General features: G+C 39.9%; 1 protein-coding gene across 1 annotated transcript; it reads left to right on the top strand.

Annotated features, from left to right (window-relative positions):
• Positions 1-547: 547 nt before the first annotated feature.
• On the top strand, positions 548-22,323 carry LOC133279476 (ubiquitin carboxyl-terminal hydrolase 42-like). The gene is made up of 15 exons (XM_061473216.1): positions 548-695; positions 12,031-12,141; positions 12,290-12,392; positions 12,553-12,620; positions 12,765-12,835; positions 13,385-13,467; positions 13,950-14,061; positions 14,429-14,569; positions 14,771-14,871; positions 15,328-15,466; positions 15,987-16,718; positions 17,105-17,193; positions 17,865-19,346; positions 19,884-20,176; positions 21,230-22,323. Exons 1-15 carry the CDS (start codon positions 554-556, stop codon positions 21,268-21,270), a joined length of 3,708 nt encoding a protein of 1,235 aa, XP_061329200.1. The 5' UTR covers positions 548-553; the 3' UTR covers positions 21,271-22,323.
• The last annotated feature ends 294 nt before the right edge of the window (positions 22,324-22,617 follow it).

The raw sequence follows: 22,617 nt of genomic DNA, 5'->3' as shown, positions 1-22,617 counted from the left end.
CCAAAAGTTAGAAAACACAGTTCTCATTTGTTGCACTGATACAAGATGATGACTAAAGCCTTCAGCACTAGGCTGCAATTTTGTGAGTCCCCTAAGGCAACTGAAGGGACTGGTATTGGAAGACCTGTAGTTTTATCTTTAAAAACCTACTTGCAACAATGGGTTTGAGGAGGTTTTTATAATACACAGACTTAGCCAGGTCTTCTGTGCTGTGCAGAGAAAAGTACATTTTACCTTTGTGTTTATGGCTTCCATTATTCACAAGCCTTTGAATGCTAACCCTGCTCAGGAAGAGGTCTGGTATCCGTAGGGTTACCTGCTCCGCTGGTTACTCCCTTACTTTTCCATCCTAGTTCTTACAATCTGTTCATCATGTTGTTTTGCGTTGTGGAGCAGACCTGGTTCTTCTGGGTCCTCCTGCAGAATGCTCCCTTTTAAACATGCTTTTTCAAAGAGAAACATTAAATATTTTTTGAAATCTGATTTTCTTGCAGTCGTTAACGATGGAATTGCCCCACCACGTAAAATTCTTTTTCCACCTGAGAAAATCTGCATGGATTGGCAACAGCCACTGAACGTTGGAGTTGGACTGTGGAATCTGGGCAATACGTGTTACCTTAATGCTACTTTACAGTGTTTGACGTACACACCTCCTCTGGCCAATTACATGCTGTCTCTTGAACACAGCAAGTCATGTGAGTACTTTCTAACATGATTATAAATACGTTGGGCGGCTGCAAAGGTGAAAGAACAAGAGTGATTCTGTGGAGAAAATGCGTGGCTTTCCCGTTTTACCTGTCGAAGCTGGCTTTGAATGCCATCTTCGTGGTCTTTTTCAACATAAATGATTCTGTGATTCCGTGCTTATTTAACAGGAAGCTCGGAATGGCATATAAAGTGCATTTGTTCATTTAATGCCCAATGGCAAAGTTGCAAATAAAGAGCATTTCTTGCTTTGTGTGAATAGCGAAGTACGTTGTAAAGGAAGGCATTTGATGAACATTTGGCATTTGTGTTTCCTGCTGGTAGAAAGGTGGTAAAATGTAGGATGTTGGCATCGTAGCGTCTTCGTCTCTGCAGCCTAGATAGCGTCATGTGCTAGTACTGCAATAAATGACATGTTCACTATTGACCCATTAAAAAAGCCCACACCCTAGAAAGCACTACGAGCTAATTTCTGCTGACCTGAAATGGAAATTTGTGTGGGGCAGTATTAAAATTTAGACTGGTTTTATTCTAGTTAAAAGTTTGTATTTTTTTAAGCCTTTGAATTTGTGTTCTTCACATTTCCATTCTATGCTTGAACTGATTTGGCATAGGAGCCTCTTTTCATATCCTTCTAGGTCTATTTTGACAAAGGTACATGCATGCTTTTTGGTTTGGCATCTTAGTGTTTATTCCTAGAAATTTAACTGTGTTTTTTTTTGACATAGATAAAAATGCTTCCAGTTAAGAACCCTGTTGCAAAAAGGAGGGCAGAAATACTTACACATACCTTCCTTTAACCTTTCCTTTCTCCCAGAGGATTCTTAGCTCTGTGTCATGTAGCTCACCTAACAGCAATATGCTGAAATTCGCACGCATTCTCTCTTAGCGCTGTGTCATCAATATCAGTAGTGTTTTTCGTGGCTATTGTTTTTTGGTTTTGTTCTTTTTTTGGTAGCAATGCTTATTTGACTAGACTGTGTTGCTTCTTTCACTCTTCAGGTCACGAAAAAGGCTTCTGTATGATGTGTACATTGGAAGCTCACATTAACCAGGCCCTGTGTTTCTCTAATAGTGCTATCAAACCTATATCTGTTATCAATGGCCTTAAAAGTAAGTCATTTCAGATGGTTTTCTTTTGATATATTGGGTAACTTCAAAGCACTCTCTGATGCATAGAAATGATTTTGATACTTTTAGAAACGTGAGTTTTCTTTCATTTTCTAGGAGATAAATATAACCACCTTCTTATTTATTAGGAATAGGAGAACATTTCTGTTACGGCAGTCAAGAGGATGCACATGAATTCTTGTCCTTCACTGTTGATGCTTTGCAGAAAGCTTGCTTGAATGGAGGCACCACGTACGCATAAACGAATTATTTAACCCTTAGATGTTCTCTAGCCCCTTTTACTCCTTTCTTTACTATACTACATTAAAATGACTGTCCTTGGTAAAAACTGTTTGAAGAGTTAACTCTGAGTCTCGTATCATCTGAGGCCTGATTTATCATTTCTTTCCAGATGGGACACATCTTCTCAAGCCACTACGCTTATTTATCAAATATTTGGAGGATACCTAAGATCCCGAGGTACTTGTTACAATTCTTCCTGTCCTTTGAACTGGTGTGTGTCTGTTTGTCTGTAGTAAAGGACTTTGTGCTTTGACTAAAGTAAAATGTATGAAGACTCTAAATTTGTCCAGTCAGTGTTAAGCATTTGTATTCTGATTCCAGTAAAATGCTTGAACTGCAAAGCCGTTTCGGACAGGCACGAGCCATTCCTCAGTATTACTTTGGATATAGAGGTAAGGTGTTTTGTGAATACGGCTCGAGCTGCATAAGGACCTGTAGAGCTTTCCAGATAAAGGCATTTTACTTAAAAATATACACTGCTAAAAGGAAAGAGCTTGGTGTTGGGTGGGAGTGGATTGGGCTTTGGTCTTGTGTGGAATGCATCTAGATGCTCTCCATGTTTGCAGTGGGTTTAACCTGTAAAAACAGTAATTACATCTACACAAACACCTATACCCTCACACTTCTCTGTTATTCTGCTTCAGCATCTATATCGTTAGGCTGATGGGTTTGCTTGTTCTCATTATTGATGCCGTAGCATAGTACAGATGGTGTCTGTGGCACTGCAAACTTTATCTTTTTATTTCGAAGTAGCATCATTTCCACAGGAGGTAAATGCTCAGCGTACTCTGAGGTTTCTGCCTCCTTCACAGTGGTTGCCGGTTGACAGTAGGTCACTTGAGGATGAACTAGCAAGGTTCTCTCGTAGTTATACCAGGAAGTGTTTGAAATTTTGCATTTCCAGTGACCTAGTGCTCTACCTTCTTATTCATCCAGACCGTTACGTCTCTCACCGCGGCTCTGAAACAATTTGTGACACCTGAACAATTGGACGGAGTAAACAGCTATAAGTGTAGCAAGTAAGATTCCTACTAATTCCATCTGAGTCCAAGAGAAGGCGTTTAATGTGTCACATGAATATTTGGAAATAGAAGAATTGTGGCCATTAGCTCATATTAGACTTTTATTCCTACTGCTGCCTGCGCTGGGGTTTATTAGCCTTCGTCAGTGTGAGGTTGCACACAGAAGTATTCGTCTGGCCAGAAGTTAAAGGGGATGTCTGCTAAGTAGTGGTGAGCTGAAGCACAGAGCTAAGGACAACGATTTGGGGTGGGAGGCAACATCAGCTGGCTGAAGGTCCTAGTGTTCCGTGTGAAAGGATAATGTTCTAAGTCCTTTGTTTTGTAGAGCTGTCCGCTTACATGCTGTTACCTTCTGTCTATTAACAAACGTGAAGTGCAGCATATGGGTTCATAAGCCTGTGCGAGAGATGAAAACTTGTTTGAGTTTTGGGAGGGGGAAGAATTTGCTGTTAAACATTTGTCTGTGCTTGTTTTTAAGGTGCGAAAACATGGTTCCTGCCTCCAAGAGGTGCACGATACATCGCTCCTCCAAAGTTCTCATCGTATCGCTGAAAAGATTTGCAGATTTTACTGGTGGCAAGATCAACAAGGTATATTTGCAGCTGTAAAGCAGCTTTATCTTCTCGGAATGGGAGATTTCCCCAAGAAAATATCATTTTAAACGGGGGAAGTTTAGATTGGATATAAGGAAGAAATTCTTTACTGTTAGGCTGGTGAGGCATTGGAATGGGTTGCGCAGGGAAGCTGTGAATGCTCCATCCCTGACGGTGTTCAAGGTCAGGTTGGGCAGAGCCTTGGGTGGCATGGTTTAGTGGGAGGTGTCTCTGCCCACGGCAGGGGGGTTGGAACTAGATGATCTTAAGGTCCCTTCCAACCCTAACTATTCTATGATTCTACGGTTTAAAAGCTGTTAATGTTTGCAGGCTGTAAGTGTAATAACAATAGTCCAAGAAAAGTCAATCTAACAACTATGGCTTACGGTAACCATAAGAGTATACCTCACTCTTAGAGTTAATTCTGCAGAAAACAGTTCTCTGCAGCTTCAATTACGAAATATTGTTTCTGAGAATAGGTATTTTTAAATGAATCAAGACTATATTTGTGTGATCCTAGCCTGTGTTTTGAGAAGGGTTTTTGTCAGGCTGTTCCATGAAGTGTTTCGGGGTAATTTTTGAATCTTCCTGTTTTGTGTTTAGGATGTGGAATACCCTGAATATTTGGATCTTCGAGCATATATGTCCCAGTCAAGGGGAGAACCACTCATGTATTCTTTATATGCAGTTCTTGTTCATTCTGGTTTCAGCTGCAATGCTGGACACTATATCTGCTTCATAAAGGTGGGTATCAGCTTGATTTCTAACAGGGTAAAATAAACAAAGAAAATCAATGTTACCGGCAACCACCATTTTGATGGAGAAAGGTTGAATGATGTGTTCCGTTTGATTTGTTTGGTACGTTTCGTGCTGTAGTGTTCCGCCTGTGATGTCATTTGGACATCATGCGTTTTGTCTGAAGATGCCACTGTCTTTTGTTTGCAGGCCGGCAATGGATTTTGGTATCGAATGAATGATGCCATAGTGGAGCGTTCCGATATCAAAACGGTTCTCAATCAGCAAGCTTATTTACTTTTTTATATCAGGTAATACCGACTACTGAATCTGTTCAGAATATATTTACTTTCCTGTTACTGATACTTTTCTTTTTTTTCCAAGTGTTTTTCTTTCTGTCCTAGGAAAAGTTTACTGTTTCTGTAATTCAGTTCTGTCTAACCTGAACTTACCGCTGTCATTTACTGTCTTTCATTGCTTGGCCTTAAACTGGTGTGCTTGTTACATTGCTCTGTATCCGCTCTACGTAGCGGGGTAATTTAGAAGAGGAGAAATAACACCGTAGATGGCGTAAGGGTGAGATGTTGCTCTGACAAGAATAGTCATTGTAGGGAGACCATTGTCTGTTTCTTTAGTTTGTAGTCTCGGTTGAGTCTTTTGTATGTGGCTTCTGTGTCACGTCATCTGTTCTTATAAAATTACAGATGGGGTTTTAATCCAAGAATAGGTTGAAAGAAAAACTCTAAAGTGATATCACTGTTTTTTTCCCAAGGCGCCACGATTTGACAGTTGGAGAACGTGGTTTTTGCTTGCCAGCAACTTCTTATCCCCGTTCATTCCTTGGTCAGCACGGGCCTAATAGTAAGCAGGCTGGATTTATGGGAGCACGGCTTCCTCCTCGTATGATTAAGGTAATTTGCAGGGAGCAAATAATGGCACCAAATTGATAATGTTGTTTTCTTTTGATGGGGGGGGGGGGTAGCTTGTTGTTTTAGAGCATCTGATGAATTGTTTTCCCTCCCACACTGCAGCTTTCTTCACAACCATCATGCAACAGCCAGAATTATTCAAACAGTAGCTAGTCCCAAATTGTGCAGCCATGCTACTTCATTATACTTCCAACTCAAAGCGCTTTCTAAAGCACTGAGAGCTACGCTTTTGAGACACTTGGAGGAGTCTGTTAATTCTTGATGATGATGATGACGATAAGAAGAATAGTAGTAGTAATAATAATAATTAAATATCACTCCCCCAGTGTTACTTCAGCTGAGACAGTGAAAACGATTTTTCTTGGTCCTGAGTACCAGAGCAATTATAGCAGTGTTTTCAGGGAACGTTTAAAGGGGAAAATAAACATATTTGGGAAGAGCTTTAGTCAATGTTAAGTTGTTTGAGTGGGTTTCAGAAAATGAGGCTCATTTGATACCAAGATGCAGTAAACCAAAAGCAGCAGGAATGAAACACACTTGTTGGACTTAGGTTTATATTGGAAGTGGCGTGTTTTTCTTCTTAGGTGGTGAGGCAATTTGTAGAAATATTTAGTAGGAGAATTTAATGTTTTAATAAGTGCGGTGTGATTGCACATATTCATCTTGCAATCTTTTCTTTTTAAATACAGAATTCAAGTCGTTTAAATGGAAATGGACCCCTAGAAGAGGATACAAATCCTGTTGGTATCACCATAAAAAGGCCATCTTCAGCTCCATCAACAGCTTGCATTCAAAACTGGGCAATTACCAGGCCTTCAACTACGGATCCATCAAAAGCCCAGAAGATCACTATCAGTATTCGTAAAATATTGCCTGAGTGTCAGACTGTGTCACAACCTGACTGTCTTACCAGTGCTCTGGAGAATGAGGATCTCAGCAAGGCTGCTCCTTCCTCCACAATTGCAAATTCTCTCAGAGCAGAGTCTACCTCAAATGCATCTACAGTGGCAGTTGCTGCTAACATTTCCAAACAGGAAGTTCCTGATGAAATGTTTGTAGAGCCAGCAGTGAATGGAAGTTCTACACTCGGGTCTGATGCTACAGTCGCTTCCAGTCCAGAGTCTTCAGGAAAATCTGAGGCGTCGAATGGCGTGTTTAAAATGAATTACAACGTATCTTCCAACGGAACTGTAATACTGAAGGTAGTCAGCACGTTGCAGAATTCCCGTTCTTTCTGTGAGAGTGCTGAAGAAGAGAGATCCCATCATGTGCTGCCAAAAAATGATTCACTAAATTGTGCTATTAGTTTAGATAATGGATCTAAACAAAATGGACTGAAACTTGATGATTTTACTTGCCAAGTCCAACCTGCTAAACCTTCTGAGATATTCTTTGCTAAAACAAATGGATTGCTTGAACCAGTGAGTTGTTTGTTCCATCTAGAACTCCTCACCTATGGTGTGTTTACTATTCAAGAGCATTAAAATGTTCCTAAGTCATGTGAAACACTGTGAAAACAGACAGCACAAATTTAAACTTCATCGTTAACACTTTGTGCTGTTGTCGCATTAGAATTTGCAGAGCTGAACTGGCATGTGAGAACATGTCAACTTCAGAAAATTTCACCTGAGATAGTACTTCATAAGTTTCATAAATATACTGGGGGGGAAGGGGTGATGTGTGAGATAGCAATGGTGCATGTAAGGCAAAGTGATCTTGTTTAATGACTAATGAGGAAATTTTGAAAACAGTTTTCTTCTAAAGGTAGTATTTTTTTTGTCTGTTAACGTCTGCGTTTTAATTGTAGGTACCTGTAGCTGAGTCACCGATTCCTCAAGAAATAGTCTTAGAATCCCTGGCCTACAGCCACCTGAACAGGTTGTCAGAGAAAACAAGGTAAATTGAGTACACTCTGATGAAAACAAGATTTCATACAAGTTTATCATTGTTTTACCCATCTACTAGTACTATTTAATAGAAAGCTTTCCACACTGTATGTGTAGGGTTGCAGACATCAGCACTGAACATGTGTTATTCTGATATTAATGAAAGCAGATGCCTCCCAGAATGGTTCTGTTTCTTCATAGGATAATTTTACTTTTTTTTACAATTGGATTTCTTTTCCACTGTAAATTCCCACCTTGTGCCCTCCCATTTTGTGGAGAGAAGGGAAATGAATGAGTTGACTTTTTTCTAGTTTGGGGAGAGCGAAGGTAGTGGTTTTGGCTGCTGATGCCTTACAGAGTCCCTTTAGAAAGCTACAGTTTCCAAACTGTGTAAGGGAGTTTAGAAACATACAGAGTTTACCAGTAGCCACCAAATCTTTTACTTCAAGGGATTTTTGCTCCTAACATTTATCTTTTAGGTGAACTTTTTCAAATGAAAAATGTGTTTTTGTTTTGTGCAGTGTCCCTGCACCTCAAAGGTCTGAGGGTGATCGTCTGATGGAAACCGTAGTGACGGAAAATAATAACTACGCAGAAGTACCGCCTGTTAATGACTCTTCTCTTACAAAGCTGGATAAAGTTCTGGAGAGTCAATTCTCTAGACAAAATGAGGGGTTGAATAATAAAAAATGCGAAGAGGATAACAGGCAAAAATACGAGGAGAAGATACACGACTCCAAAAAAACTGACAAAGAGCACTGCCGAAAGAAGAGACAATACTCTGACATTGACGAGGAGAAGCAAAGCAGGAGCAAAGTGGATGATTGTTCCTGCAAAAGGAGGTGCTCTCACAGAATGGAAACAAATCAGCAATATCATGCTAAGCAGGACTATTGCAATGAAGGCAAGTACAGACCTTCCTATAATGAAAGAAACAGTCCAAATAATGGCAAAATCTGAGGAAAATACTCTCGTTACAGATCCCGAAGCAGAGAAAGAACGGAACAAGACAGGAATCAGTATTATCGTTCCAAAGGAGAGAGAACCTGGAGCATGGAAACATACCGTCGAAGCACGGAGTTGGGAAAAATGCAGATATTACAAGACTTATGACTCTGTCCATAGAAAAGGAGATGGTAGAGAGAGGAAGTCCTTTCATTTTGATAAAGCCTTTCATAAATTGAGTCAGTTCTACAAATCACGTAGGCATTATCACTGCAAGAGCAGATGGGCTCACAACACTCACTGCAAAGAGGAAGGATGGCATCACTTGAGCAGCCACAGCGGAAACTTCCGTCATTGTTCACTACCTCTGCAGCAGTCTGAAAAACACTCTCGGGAAGGGCACGCACCTCCACCTGCCTCAGCTCATGCACAATTTGACAACTCTTTCTGGGAAAATGAGAAACTGAGGCTTGGCAAGAGGAAATATGGCAACGCAGAAGGAAGAGAAGGTGAACTGGAAAAGAAATGCCGCAAGATAGATGATAAATACCAAGAGAAGGATTACAAGTAAGCAGGAATTCCAGCATAATCCGCCATTCTTTTCCTAACTCTTTTCTGAATGTTTCCCATGCCTGCCTTTTTCCCATTGTTTCTAAGTGATTTATATAGGATAATCTGACTACGGGTTGGTCATTGGGCTGGTCATTAGGTTGGTCAAGCAAACATAGGAGGGATGTTGCTGAATAGCATTAGAATGCTAGATCTGGAGCACAAAGCGAAGAACCTGTCGTGGTTTAATCCCAGCCTGCTGAACGAAGGACAGAACCACATCTGCGCAATGTTCTTGATTAGGTTACCTTAGATTAGCCACCTTCTCGAGTCTGTCGGATCCTGTAATCACAGGGCAGACGGAGCTGCATGCAGGCTTGAGACTTCTCGTTCAGAAACCAAACCACTGAGACAGGGTTTGATGCTGAATGTCATGCCAGGGAGCGACATTGCTTTCTTTTGTCTTTCAGATGCAAAGCTCACTGATGGAATCCTTCAGTGCCTGAACTAAACCTACCAACAAAACCAACTACTTCTTACCATCAAAACTGAGTCTTTACCATCAATCCTGATGGTTTACCATCGAACCTGGCTGTTTACCATCAAGAATGACTCTTTACCATCAAACCTGTTTACCATCGAACCTTGCTTTGCCATCAAAACTGACTCTTTACCACCAAACCTGATTGTTTACCATCAAACGTGACTGTTTACCATCAAACGTGACTGTTTACCATGGAAGGTGGCTTTACCACCAAACCTGCTTACGATCGAATCTGGCTTTACCATCAAAACTGACTCTTTACCATCAAACCTGTTTACCATCAAACCTGGCTTTACCATCAAAACCGACGACTCTTTGCCGAAAGAAACTATGACTCTTTGTCTTCAAACTGGACTTTATCGATACTATCGAAACTTAGAATTTATTGTTGAAACTTTTACCGTCAAGGCAAAATCCATCTGTTTTAATTCCATTTTCTTAATATACCGTCACTTGTCTGAAGTCTCAGTTGTCTGGTTTTGTCTCCCTAAAGTGGCTAGCTAAAGACAAATTCATACTGTGATTTTAATTTTGATTATTAAATGCTGTCAAACTGTGATGCACTTCATAGTCACTGGTCCTGCATCAGGAGACCAGTGAGTGGGAACCTCTGTGAAATACAGTTCATCTGACTAATCTGTCTGGTCTAATGAATCGACTTGAGGAGAAGAGATCTGAGTTGTTCCCCCACTTGCCTTATATTTGACTGAAGCTCATGGAAGGCAACGGGCAAAATCCCTCCTTAATTTAGGGTGGGAAAGCAGCTCTTAATGGAGTAACATTCATAGCAACACAGCTATGAGTGTTCAGCCTTACAAAAACAACCGATTTTGCAGCTGAGGAGTTTTCTCTCTGAAAAATTCAACCTGTCAATTTAAATCAGTGTGCTTAAAGGTAGGCAAAGAGGCCTTTTACTTACAAGAGCAGTTGCAAAATCAGATCTTAACTAAATCAGCACGCACCTCCCATGTATTCCTGGTAAATGAGGAGCTATGCAACAGTAGAGTTTCACACTTTATTTTAGAGAAAGTCTCCAGGCTGAAGCAACAGGTCCTCCTGATAAATGACAGCGTTACTATTGCAGTGGATTTACATCAAACATCACATTTTTAACAATGATCGATACAGAGTATGTCATGCAAATCACTTGTGTACACCAAGTAATACTTCAATCAGTCCCTATCTGTGCAGCATTTACATTTTCTATTCAAACTGTAGCTAGAAACATTTTACAAGAAAATACAGAAAAGGAATTTGTAAGCCAAAAGTCTTAGTTTGTAGGATTTGGTCTACAAGAGACCTAGCTTTTCCAGCCAGCATATCTACATAGGTATGTACTACATCTTAAAAATACGCATTGTTTTCAAACACTAGAAAGCACTATAAATGCTGCTCAGTTGACAGAGGTTCTGTTTTGTACCAGTTTAAACCGGTTCAAAATGTGAAGCAACGTAAAGCTTATTTTGTCAGAATAGTGTCAGTTTTAAGTCAGTCCGGCTGAGCTGAAGTTTCCCGTGCATTTCTCTGCCTGCACTGCACTGGCACCGGCACCGTGGCTGATGGAAGCAGCCACACAGTTCAGATGCTGAGCGAAGCCACCTGCCTGGCTCTGGCTGGCCCCTGCAGCTGCAAAGGGCAGCACTGAAAACCAGGAGCAGAAGAACTGCACGCGTTTCAGTGCAAGAGGAAGGGAGAAGTTTGTCGTCCCCAGAGGGCTTTTCCTCAGCACGGCCAACCTCTAACAGGTGCTGCTTTAGGCCACTGAGCCGCCAGTCTGTCTGAGTAGCTACCCCTGGACTTAAAGCCCAATAGTAAAAGGGAAAAAAAAAGGTTGAGAGTTTTTTTCTTTGCCCGCATGGGTAGTACCTACTTGCCTGATATTTTCACAAGCCACTTTGTTTTACTGGCCTTGTGAACAGTGGAAAGTTTGGGCCAGTTTCACTCCCTCTTAATCCTCTTACAAAGAACATTCGGAATGAAATATCATCACACACAAGAACATTGTTCCGTTAGCTTTGGTAAATTAAAAGAGATTCACTGAGCACCACAAATAGCTGATTAGGATGTCGCATCTTTTTAATGCTAAGAAATACTACATTTCCTGCTACAATAGCCTTAGTTATACGTTACTCTCAATAGTTATTCCTGCCGGATAGAAGAACTTCATCTAAATACAGCAAATTAACTCCCAAGGCATTTCCTTCATGCTTCTGGGCAGGCATCCTCACCCGGTTAAATAAACAGATTTTCAGAAGGGAAGAACTGATACAAAAGTGCTTCATGGCTTATGAATGCTTTTGTAATCTCACATTTCTCCGGGAATACTTTATTGGCTGCTTTTCACACCCTTGCACTTCTTGGTACCACTGATTCATCAATGTCAGTAGTGTTTTGTCATACATTCTGCAGCCTGTAGAGTTCACATTCATATCAGTCTGCAAAAAAAAAAAAAAAAAGTCATTGCAATACTGAAAATGTTCATCAGAAAATGCATTTTAATACATACTTAGTCGTCATTTAAATTCTGTACAGGATTGCATAATAAAATGTCACAAAACTCGTGGGATATTTACACCTTAGGAGAAGAGAATGTACATGAAGAGAGGACATTGTACCTGTAGCTTAAAAACTACTAATTCATAAGGTTGAGGTTTGTGTTTTTTGTAGCAATGCATATTTGGCTAGAATGTTGCTTCTTTCACTCTTCAGGTCATGAAAAAGGCTTCTGTATGATGTGTACATTGGAAGCTCACATTAACCAGGTCCTGTGTTGCTCTAACAATGCTATCAAACCTACATCTGTTATCAATGGCCTTAAAAGTAAGTCATTTCAGATGGTTTTCTTTTCATACATTTGGTAACTTTTCAAAGCACTATTTCAGGCATAGAAGTGATTTTGATACTTTTAGAAACGTGAGTTTTCTTTCATTTTCTAGGAGATAAATATAACCACCTTCTTATTTATTAGGAATAGGAAAGCATTTCCATTACGGCAGTCAAGAGGATGCACATGAATTCTTGTCCTTCACTGTTGATGCTTTGCAGAAAGCTTGCTTGAATGGAAGCACCAAGTAAGCATAAACAAATTATTTAACCCTTAGATGTTCTCTAGCCCCTTTTCCTCCTTTCTTTACTATACTACATTAAAATGACTGTCCTTGGTAAAAACTGTTTGAAGAGTTAAATCTGAGCCTTGCATCATCCGAGGTCTGATTTATCATTTCTTTCCAGGTTGGACATATCTTCTCAAGCCACCACACTTATTTATCAAATATTTGGAGGATACCTAAGATCCCGAGGTACTTGTTCAAAATCTTCCTGTCCTTTGAACTGGTCTGTGTCTGTTTGTCTGTAGTAAAGGACTTTGTGCTTTGACTGAAATAATATGTATGAAGACTTTAAATTTGTCCAGTCAGTGTTAAGCATTTGTATTTTGATTCCAGTAAAATGCTTGAACTGCAAAGCCGTTTCTGATACGTATGAACCATTCCTTGATATTACTTTGGATATAAAGGTAAGATGTTTTGTGAATATGGGTCGAGCTGTATGAAGACCTGTAAAGCTTTCCAAATGAAGGCATTTTACTTAAAAATATACACTGCTAAAAGGAAAGAGCTTGGTGTTGAGTGGGGGTGGATTGGGCTTTGGTCTTGTGTGGAATGCATCTAGATGCTCTCCATGTTTGCAGTGGGTTTAACCTGTAAAAACAGTAATCACATCTACACAAACACCTATATTCTCACATTTCTCGATTATTCTGCTTCAGCATCTATACATCCATCGTTAGGCTGATGGGTTTGCTTGTTCTCATTATTGATGCCGTAGCATAGTACAGATGGTGTCTGTGGCACTGCAAACTTTATCTTTTATTTCAAAGTAGCATCGTTTCCACAGGAGGTAAATGCTCGGCGTACTCTGAGGTTTCTGCCTCCTTCACAGTGGTTGCCGGTTGACAGTAGGTCACTTGAGGATGAACTAGCAAGGTTCTCTCGTAGTTATACCAGGAATTGTTTGAAATTTTGCATTTCCAGTGACTTAGTGCTCTACCTTCTTATTCATCCAGACCGTTACGTCTATCACTAAGGCTCTAGAACAATTTGTGAAACCTGAACAACTGGACGGAGAAAACAGCTATAAGTGTAGCAAGTAAGATTCCTACTAATTCCATCTGAGTCCAAGAGAAGGCATTTAATGTGTCACATGAATATTTGGAAATAGAAGAATTGTGGCCATTAGCTCATATTAGACTTTTATTCCTACTGCTGCCTGCGCTGGGGTTTATTAGCCTTCGTCAGTGTGAGGTTGCACACAGAAATATTCGTCTGGCCAGAAGTTAAAGGGGATGTCTGCTAAGTAGTGGTGAGCTGAAGCACGGAGCTAAGGACAACGATTTGGGGTGGGAGGCAACATCAGCTGGCTGAAGGTCCTAGTGTTCTGTGTTAAAGGATTATGTTGTAAGCCCTTTGTTTTGTAGAGCTGTCCGCTTACATGCTGTTACCTTCTGTCTATTAACAAATGTGAAGTGCAGCATATGGGTTCATAAGCCTGTGCGAGAGATGAAAACTTGTTTGAGTTTTGGGAGGGTGAGGAATTTTGCTGTTAAACATTTGTCTGTGCTTATTTTTAAGGTGTAAAAACATGGTTCCTGACTCCAAGAGGTACACAATACATCGCTCCTCCAAAGTTCTTACAATATCACTGAAAAGATTTGCAAATTTTACTGGTGGCAAGATCAACAAGGTATATTTGCAGCTGTAAAGCAGCTTTATCTTCTTGGAATGGGAGATTTCCCCAAGAAAATATCATTTAAAACTTGTTAATATTTGCAGGCTGTAACCATTGACTAATAACAATAGTCTAAGAAAAGTCAATCTAACAACTATGGCTTACAGTAACCATAAGAGTATACCTCACTCTTAGAGCTAATTCTGCAGAAAACAGTTCTCTGCAGCTCCAACTATGAAATATTGTTTCTGAGAATAGGTATTTTTAAATGAATCAAGACTATATTTGTGTGATCCTAGCCTGTGTTTTGAGAAGGGTTTTTGTTAGGCTGTTCCTTGAAGTGTTTCAGGATAATTTTTGAATCTTCCTGTTCTGTGTTTAGGATGTGAAATACCCTGAATATTTGGATCTTCGAGCGTATATGTCCCAATCAATGGGAGAACCACTCATCTACGCTTTATATGCAGTTCTTGTTCATTCTGGTTTCAACTGCAATGCAGGACACTATATCTGCTTCATAAAGGTGGGTATCAGCTTGATTTCTAACAGGGTAAAATAAACAAAGAAAATCAATGTTACTGGCAACCACCATTTTGATGGAGAAAGGTTGAATGATGTGTTCCGTTTGATTTGTTTGGTACGTTTCGTGCTGTAGTGTTCCGCCTGTGATGTCATTTGGACATCATGCATTTTGTCTGAAGACGCCACTGTCTTTTGTTTGCAGGCCGGCAATGGATTTTGGTATCGAATGAATGATGCCATAGTGGAGCGTTCTGATATCAAAACGGTTCTCAATCAGCAAGCTTATTTACTTTTTTATATCAGGTAATACCGACTACTGAATCTGTTCAGAATATATTTACTTTCCTGTTACTGATACTTTTCTTTTTTTCCAAGTGTTTTTCTTTCTGTCCTAGGAAAAGTTTACTGTTTCTGTAATTCAGTTCTGTCTAACCTGAACTTACCGCTGTCATTTACTGTCTTTCATTGCTTGGCCTTAAACTGGTGTGCTTGTGTACATTGCTCTGTATCCGCTCTATGTAGCGGGGTAATTTAGAAGAGGAGAAATAACACCATAGTAAGGGTGAGTTGTTGCTCTGACAAGAATAGTCATTGTAGGGAGACCATTGTCTGTCTTTTTTAGTTTGTAGTCTTGGTTGAGTCCTTTGTATGTGGCTTCTGTGTCACATCATCTGTTCTTATAAAATTATAGATGGGGTTTTAATCCAAGAATAGATTGAAAGAAAAACTCTAAAGTGATATCACTGTTTTTTTTCCAAGGCGCTACGATCTGACACTTGGAGAACGTGGTTTTTACTTACCAGCAACTTCTTATCCCCGTTCATTCCTTGGTCAGCGGGGACCTAATAGTAAGCAGGCTGGATTTATGGGACCACGGCTTCCTCCTCATATGATTAAGGTAATTTGCAGGGAGCAAATAATGGCACCAAATTGATAATGTTGCTTTCTTTTGATGTGGTTTGGGAGCTTGTAGTTTTAGAGCATCTGAATTTTATTTTCCCTCCCACACTGCAGCTTTCTTCACAACCATCATGCAACAGATCACTCTTTTTCAGTGTTAGTTTAGCTGAGATAGTGAAAACGATTTTTCTTGGTCCTGGGTACAAGACCAATTATTGCAGTGTTTTCAGGGAACGTTTAAAGGGGAAAATAAACATATTTGGGAAGCGCTTTAGTGAATGTTAAGTTCTTTGAGTTGGTTTCAGAAAATGAGGCTCATTTGATACCAAGATGCAGTAAACCAAAAGCAGCAGGAATGAAACACACTTGTTGGACTTAGGTTTATATTGGAAGTGGCGTGTTTTTCTTCTTAGGTGGTGAGGCAATTTGTAGAAATATTTAGTAGGAGAATTTAATGTTTTAATAAGTGCGGTGTGATTGCACATATTCATCTTGCAATCTTTTCTTTTTAAATACAGAATTCAAGTCGCTTAAATGGAAATGGACCCCTAAAAGAGGATACAAATCCTATTGGTATCACCATAAAAAGGCCATCTTCAGCTCCATCAACAGCTTGCATTCAAAACTGGGCAATTACCAGGCCTTCAACTACGGATCCATCAAAAGCCCAGAAGATCACTATCAGTATTCGTAACAAATTGCCTGAGTGTCAGACTGTGTCACAACCTGACTGTCTTACCAGCGCTTTGGAGAATGAGGATCTCAGCAAGGCTGTTCCTTCCTCCACAATTACAAATTCTCTCAGAGCAGAGTCTACCTCAAATGCATCTACAGTGGCAGTTACTGCTAACATTTCCAAACAGGAAGTTCCTGATGAAATGTTTGTAGAGCCAGCAGTGAATGGAAGTCCTACGCTCGGGTCTGATGCTACAGTCGCTTCCAGTCCAGAGTCTTCAGGAAAATCTAAGGCGTCGAATGGCGTGTTTAAAATGAATTGCAACATATCTTCCAACGGAATTGTAATAGGGAAGGTAGTCGGCACATTGCAGAATTCCCGTTCTTTCTGTGAGAGTGCTGAAGAAGAGAGATCCCATCATGTGCTGCCAAAAAACGATTCACTAAATGAGGCTATTAGTTTAGATAATGGATCTAAACAAAATGGACTGAAACTTGATGATTTTACTTGCCAAGTCCAACATGCTAAACCTTCTGAGATATTCTTTGCCAAAACAAATGGATTGCTTGAACCAGTGAGTTGTTTGTTCCATCTAGAACTCCTCACCTATGGTGTGTTTACTATTCAAGAGCATTAAAATGTTCCTAAGTCATGTGAAACACTGTGAAAACAGACAGCACAAATTTAAACTTCATCGTTAACACTTTGTGCTGTTGTCGCATTAGAATTTGCAGAGCTGAACTGGCATGTGAGAACATGTCAACTTCAGAAAATTTCACCTGAGATAGTACTTCATAAGTTTCATAAATATACTGGGGGGGAAGGGGTGATGTGTGAAATAGCAATGGTGCATGTAAGGCAAAGTGATCTTGTTTAATAACTAATGAGGAAATTTTGAAAACAGTTTTCTTCTAAAGGTAGTATTTTTTTTGTCTGTTAACGTCTGCGTTTTAATTGTAGATACCTGTAGCTGAGTCGCCGATTCCTCAAGAAATAATCTTAGAATCCCTGGCCTACAGCCACCAGAACAGGTTGTCAGAGAAAACAAGGTAAATTGAGTACACTCTGATGAAAACAAGATTTCATACAAGTTTATCATTGTTTTACCCATCAACTAGTACTATTTAATAGAAAGCTTTACACAGTACAGCAAATTCCACACTGTACGTGTAGGGTTGCAGATGTCAGCACTGAACATGTGTTATTCTGATATTAATGAAAGCAGATGCCTCCCAGAATGGTTCTGTTTCTTCATAGGATAATTTTACTTTTTTTTAAAATTGGATTTCTTTTCCAATGTAAATTCCCACCTCGTGCCCTCCCATTTTGTGGAGAGAGGGAAATGAATGAGTTGACTTTTTTCTAGTTTGGGGAGAGCGAAGGTAGTGGTTTTGGCTACTGATACGATGCAGAGCAGTGAGCAGAGGGAGACAAATGTGTTTGGTGTGGGTTTTAATGTACTACTTGCAAGCTCAAGAGAAGAAAAACATCTTCTCCATCTTCTCTGGGCACTGCTGAATGTGTAAGAGTCGGTTTCTAAAGGGACTGCCTTACAGAGTCCCTTTAGAAAGCTACAGTTTTCAAACTGTGTAAGGGAGTTTAGAAACATACAGAGTTTACCAGTAGCCACCAAATCTTTTACTTCAAGGGATTTTTGCTCCTAACATTTATCTTTTAGGGGAACTTTTTCAAGTGAAAAATGTGGTTTTGTTTTGTGCAGTGTCCCTGCACCTCAGAAGTCTGAGGGTGATCATCTTATGGAAACCGTAGTGACGGAAACAGTGTTTGCCTATGAACAATCCAGGATGCCTCTTTCCGACCTTGGCTGTGAGATTGAAAGTACTTTTACTGTATCAGACTCTGAAACCACTGAAACCATTGCTACCGAAGACGTTGCTGAAAGTGTTATAACAAATGCTGATAATGTACATCCCAGTATCAACGGTCAGCACAAGGTCAGGAAAAAATCCTTGGATACTGAAGATGAATACCTTGGGCATTGTGAGTCTGAAGAAAGTAGAGACAAAGACAAACCAGGAAGACCAAACGAACCTGTACTCTTTGCAAAAGGAGATCCTTCGTATATGAAAGGGTCTCCCGAGAGTGAAGAGAAATTATGGCAAACTTCCTCTGTGAAGTCTGACATTGAATGTAGTCCTAAAAAACTTGCATGTCTAGGTGTTACAGATAAATGCCAAGATACAAAGGACATTTCTAATAACTACGTAGAGGTACCACCTGTTAATGACTCTTCTATTACAAAGCTGGATAAAGTTCTGGAGAGTCAATTCTCCAGACAAAATGAGGGGGTGAATAATAAAAAATGCGAAGAGGATAATAGGCAAAAATACGAGGAGAAGATACATGACTCCAAAAAAACTGACAAAGAGCACTACCGAAAGAAGAGACAATACTCTGACAGTAAAGACCAGAAGCAAAGCAGGAGCAAAGCGGATGATCGTTCCTACAAAAGGAGGCGCTCTCGCAGCATGGAAACAAATAAGCAATATCATCATAAGCAGGATTATTGCAATAAAGGCAAGTACAGACCTTCCTATAATGAAAGAAACAGTCCAAATAATGGCAAAAGCTCAGGAAAATACTCTCGTTATAAATCCCGCAGCAGAGAAAGAACGGAACAAGACAGGAATAGGTATTACCATTCCAAAGGAGAGAGGACTTGGAACAGGGAAAGATACTACCAAGATGAATTACGGAGATGGGAAAAATGCAGATATTACAAGGATTATTACTCTGTTCATGGAACAGGAGATGGTAGAGAGAGGAAGTCGTCTCATTTTGATAAAGCCTTTGACAAATTGAGTCAATTCTACAAATCACATAGGGATTATCACTGCAAGAGCAGATGGGCTCACAACACTCACTCCAGAGAGGAAGGAGCCCATCACTTGAGTAGCCACAGAGAGAACTTCAGTCATTGTTCACTACCTCTGCAGCAGTCTGAAAAACACTCTCGGGAAGGGCACGCACCTCCACCTGCCTCAGCTCATGCACAATTTGACAACTCTTTCTGGGAAAATGAGAAACTGAGGCTTGGCAAGAAGAAATATGGCGACGCAGAAGGAAGCGAAGCTGAAGTGGAAAAGAAACGCCGCAAGATAGATGACCAAAGAATGAAAAAAGATAAGAAGGTCAAGAAGAAAAAGAAGTCCAAAGATAAATATCGAGAGAAGGATTACAAGTAAGCAGGAATTCCAGCATAATCCGCCATTCTTTTCCTAACTCTTTTCTGAATGTTTCCCATGCCTGCCTTTTTCCCATTGTTTATAAGTGATTTTTGTAGGATAATCTGACTACAGGTTGGTCATTAGGCTGGTCATTAGGTTGGTCAAGCAAACATAGGAAGGATGTTGCTGAATAGCGTTAGAATGCTAGATCTGGAGCACAAAGCGAAGAACCTGTTGTGGTTTAAGCCCAGCCTGCTGAACCCAGGACAGAACCACATCTGCGCCTGTTCCTGATTAGGTTGCAACAATTACGTATTTTTAATTCCACATATTCCACAGTTAGCCCCTGTAAGGATTTGTGTACAAACCAAGACTTACTGTCATTCAGTCTGAAGGCTAATGTTTGTTGCATCTAAAGTCAGATGTGCAGAAATTACTACAAAATAACTGACACACAGCAAGCCATCACCTGTGATAAAATAAGTAACATTCCACACATGCATCAAATGCTGCATCCGTTTTCCTATTTTTAACCTGCATGTTTCCCTCAGACTTCAGGATTTGGATGGCCTTGTGTTCCGCATTGACAATGACAATCGCAAACGGAAGAAAAAGAAGAAAAAGAAGAAACATATCAGGAAACTGAAAGACTTCTCAGAATATTTAGATTCTCGTCTCGAGAAGACGACGCAGGAGAAGAAGAGAGTGCCCATTTTTTCAGGCAACTATTTATGTGAGCAATACAGAGGCCAGGGCAGTGAAAAAACATACAAGGACAGGAAGCCTTCTGGGGCAGGTGACAACAAGAAATACGGCTTCATCCCATCCAGTAAGTATGTGAACGGTAAAAAGCCACAGGGTGTTTGCAGGACTCCTTTTTACTCACAAAGACACTTGTTACAGTTGGAACAACCCTTAAATGCTTTTATACAGTAGTGCAAGTGGTAGATGATGACATGAGACTTCCGGTCTAGTAATATTGTAGTAAAGCACCATCTTCCCCAAAAAGACTTCCAGGGTAATTGATTTAAATAAAATACTATGTTCAGCTGTTTCACCACATAGATACGGAGCTGACTGCTTATTCAGATGAACGTCAGTTGATGATAATACTGAACTATGCTTCCAGATATAGCTCAGTCTTCTCCTAAACGCAGTTGTTAACCCCCCAGAGGAAGCTTGCAACTTAAGACCTGGAGAGTATGTTAAATGCCTGCCACTGGTTTATTTCCTTCTGGTTGTTTTTCGTTAGCATAGGCTTAAAAATACAGAGAAGTGGGCTGAGGGAGAGCTGTTTTGCAATCGGAAACAATTCATCTACTCTAGGACTGTTTTGGCTTTAGTGAATGCTCCTGCCAGCAGGTGGCCAACTCTGGTTATTTCTAAACCAGTCAAAAGTATAGGAAGAAATTAAATGCCTTGCACCCCACTACACAGGTCAGGGGCATTACGATTAGTGCGCTATCTGTGTAGGTGTAAGAGATGTTAACCGATAAACACAGTGATAGAACCCCACTTTGATCCACTGCTTGCAACACAAGTGGAATATGAGGAGGGCAGTGAAAAGCAGAATTTCAGTATTTCCTCAAGTCCATAGATGTTAACAGACTTCCTCTTGTGGAAGGTCCGTCTTTAAAAATATTAAATAAATGGGTCCCAAGTAGGAATTTCTGGATAATGGAATCTCTCTCAAAAAAGGCCACCACAGCAGTGTGTTTTTAAAGAGCCTGGAACCTCTCAAACAGGCTAGGGACAGACAACAGCTGAGAAGGAATTGTTAGGTTGTGCCTTTTCACCAGGACTCCCCAGTAAATTAATAAGGATGGAAAGGGCTTGTGACAGGGTTTGACATTGAACATCATGACAGGGAGTGACATTGCTTTCTTTTGTCTTTCAGATGCAAAGCTCACTGATGGAATCCTTCAATACCCAACCTAATCCTACCAACAAAATCAACTACTTCTCACCCTCAGTCCCGACTTTTTACCTTCAACATCATCAACCCTTTACCTTCAAAAACGATGACTCTTTACATGGAACTCGACATTACCAATATTGACCATCAAAACTTAGAATTTATTATTGAAACATTTACCATCAAGACAAAATCCAATCATAAGTGGTGCTTAACATTTCTGTACAGAATTTTACCATGAAAGACTTTTTTTTTAGTTTTTAACTTGAGACTTTGTTTTTTAAGATAATCCAAAAGGGTGGAAACTTTTTACAACTGCTGAACATTGTAAACTACCACATTATGTTCTCACACGTGTGAGATAAGGCCCTGGAATAGACCATCTCAAATGCTGCTTATTACAGGCTCAGGTTGACTTTATGTTATTCATGTAATGTTACTCCAAGTTAGACACCTGGTGCAAGAGCAACCAGGGATTACAAAAATTGCAACTGACAGTCTGTATATTTAATTTAAAGACTTATTTAATATTTCTCAAGTAGAATTTTTTTGCAAGAGCTTCATTTTCTTTCCTGTTCTGTCGGACACTAGGATCTAATGTACTTCATATACGAGTTATATTCAAGATCTGGAAGAAAATCATCTGGTTCTCAGCATTGTGAAACAACAGATATGCAGTTTTGAATGTATTTCTCAAGATGATTTGTAATACTCTTCCGTATGTTTTTATTACATTTTCTTAATATACTGTCACTTGTCTGAAGTCTCAGTTGTCTGGTTTTGTCTCTCTAAAGTGGCTAGCTAAAGACAAATTCATACTGTGATTTTAATTTTTGTTATTAAATGCTATCAAACTGTGATGCACTTATTCACTGGTCCTGCATCAGGAGATGAGTGGGGAACCTGTATTAAATACAGTTCATCTGAATAATCTGTCTGGTTTATACAAGCTGTGTTGTTCAGAGATGTCTAAAGTTTGATCTTTGTTTTTTTAAAGATAAAAAGCACTTGCCCCACTGTAAATATATAGCATGTAAAATTTATATAGTATATAAATACAGCAAAGTTAAAATGGATTTTTACTTGAGTTTTACTGGAGTTATTTAACATGCAATATGTCATGTGAACTGACAGCTTTCAGAGTGTATTTGATGCTCAAGAAATTAGATCTTCCTTTCAGTGGTAGGGGAGATGATGCTGTCGCTGTGACCCAGAGAAGATCAGTAACTTGGGATTTCATCTGCCTAAACAAGAATGCAGAAGGCTTTCTTTCTCCTTTGGTGTTAAAAGCTTCCACCACCAGGCAGCAAGCTGGGAGCTCATCAGTAGCTTTTTACTGTGTGTGACACTAAATCAAAATCCAAAGGAGA

The sequence above is a fragment of the Pezoporus flaviventris genome, unplaced genomic scaffold (genome assembly GCF_033815535.1).
Source record: "Pezoporus flaviventris isolate CSIRO_AGI_PZ_B2104156 unplaced genomic scaffold, CSIRO_AGI_Pfla_v1 ptg000078l, whole genome shotgun sequence".
Lineage (NCBI taxonomy): Eukaryota > Metazoa > Chordata > Aves > Psittaciformes > Psittacidae > Pezoporus > Pezoporus flaviventris.
Note: the sequence above shows the minus strand (reverse complement) of the source record. Positions and strands in the feature narration are given on the sequence as shown.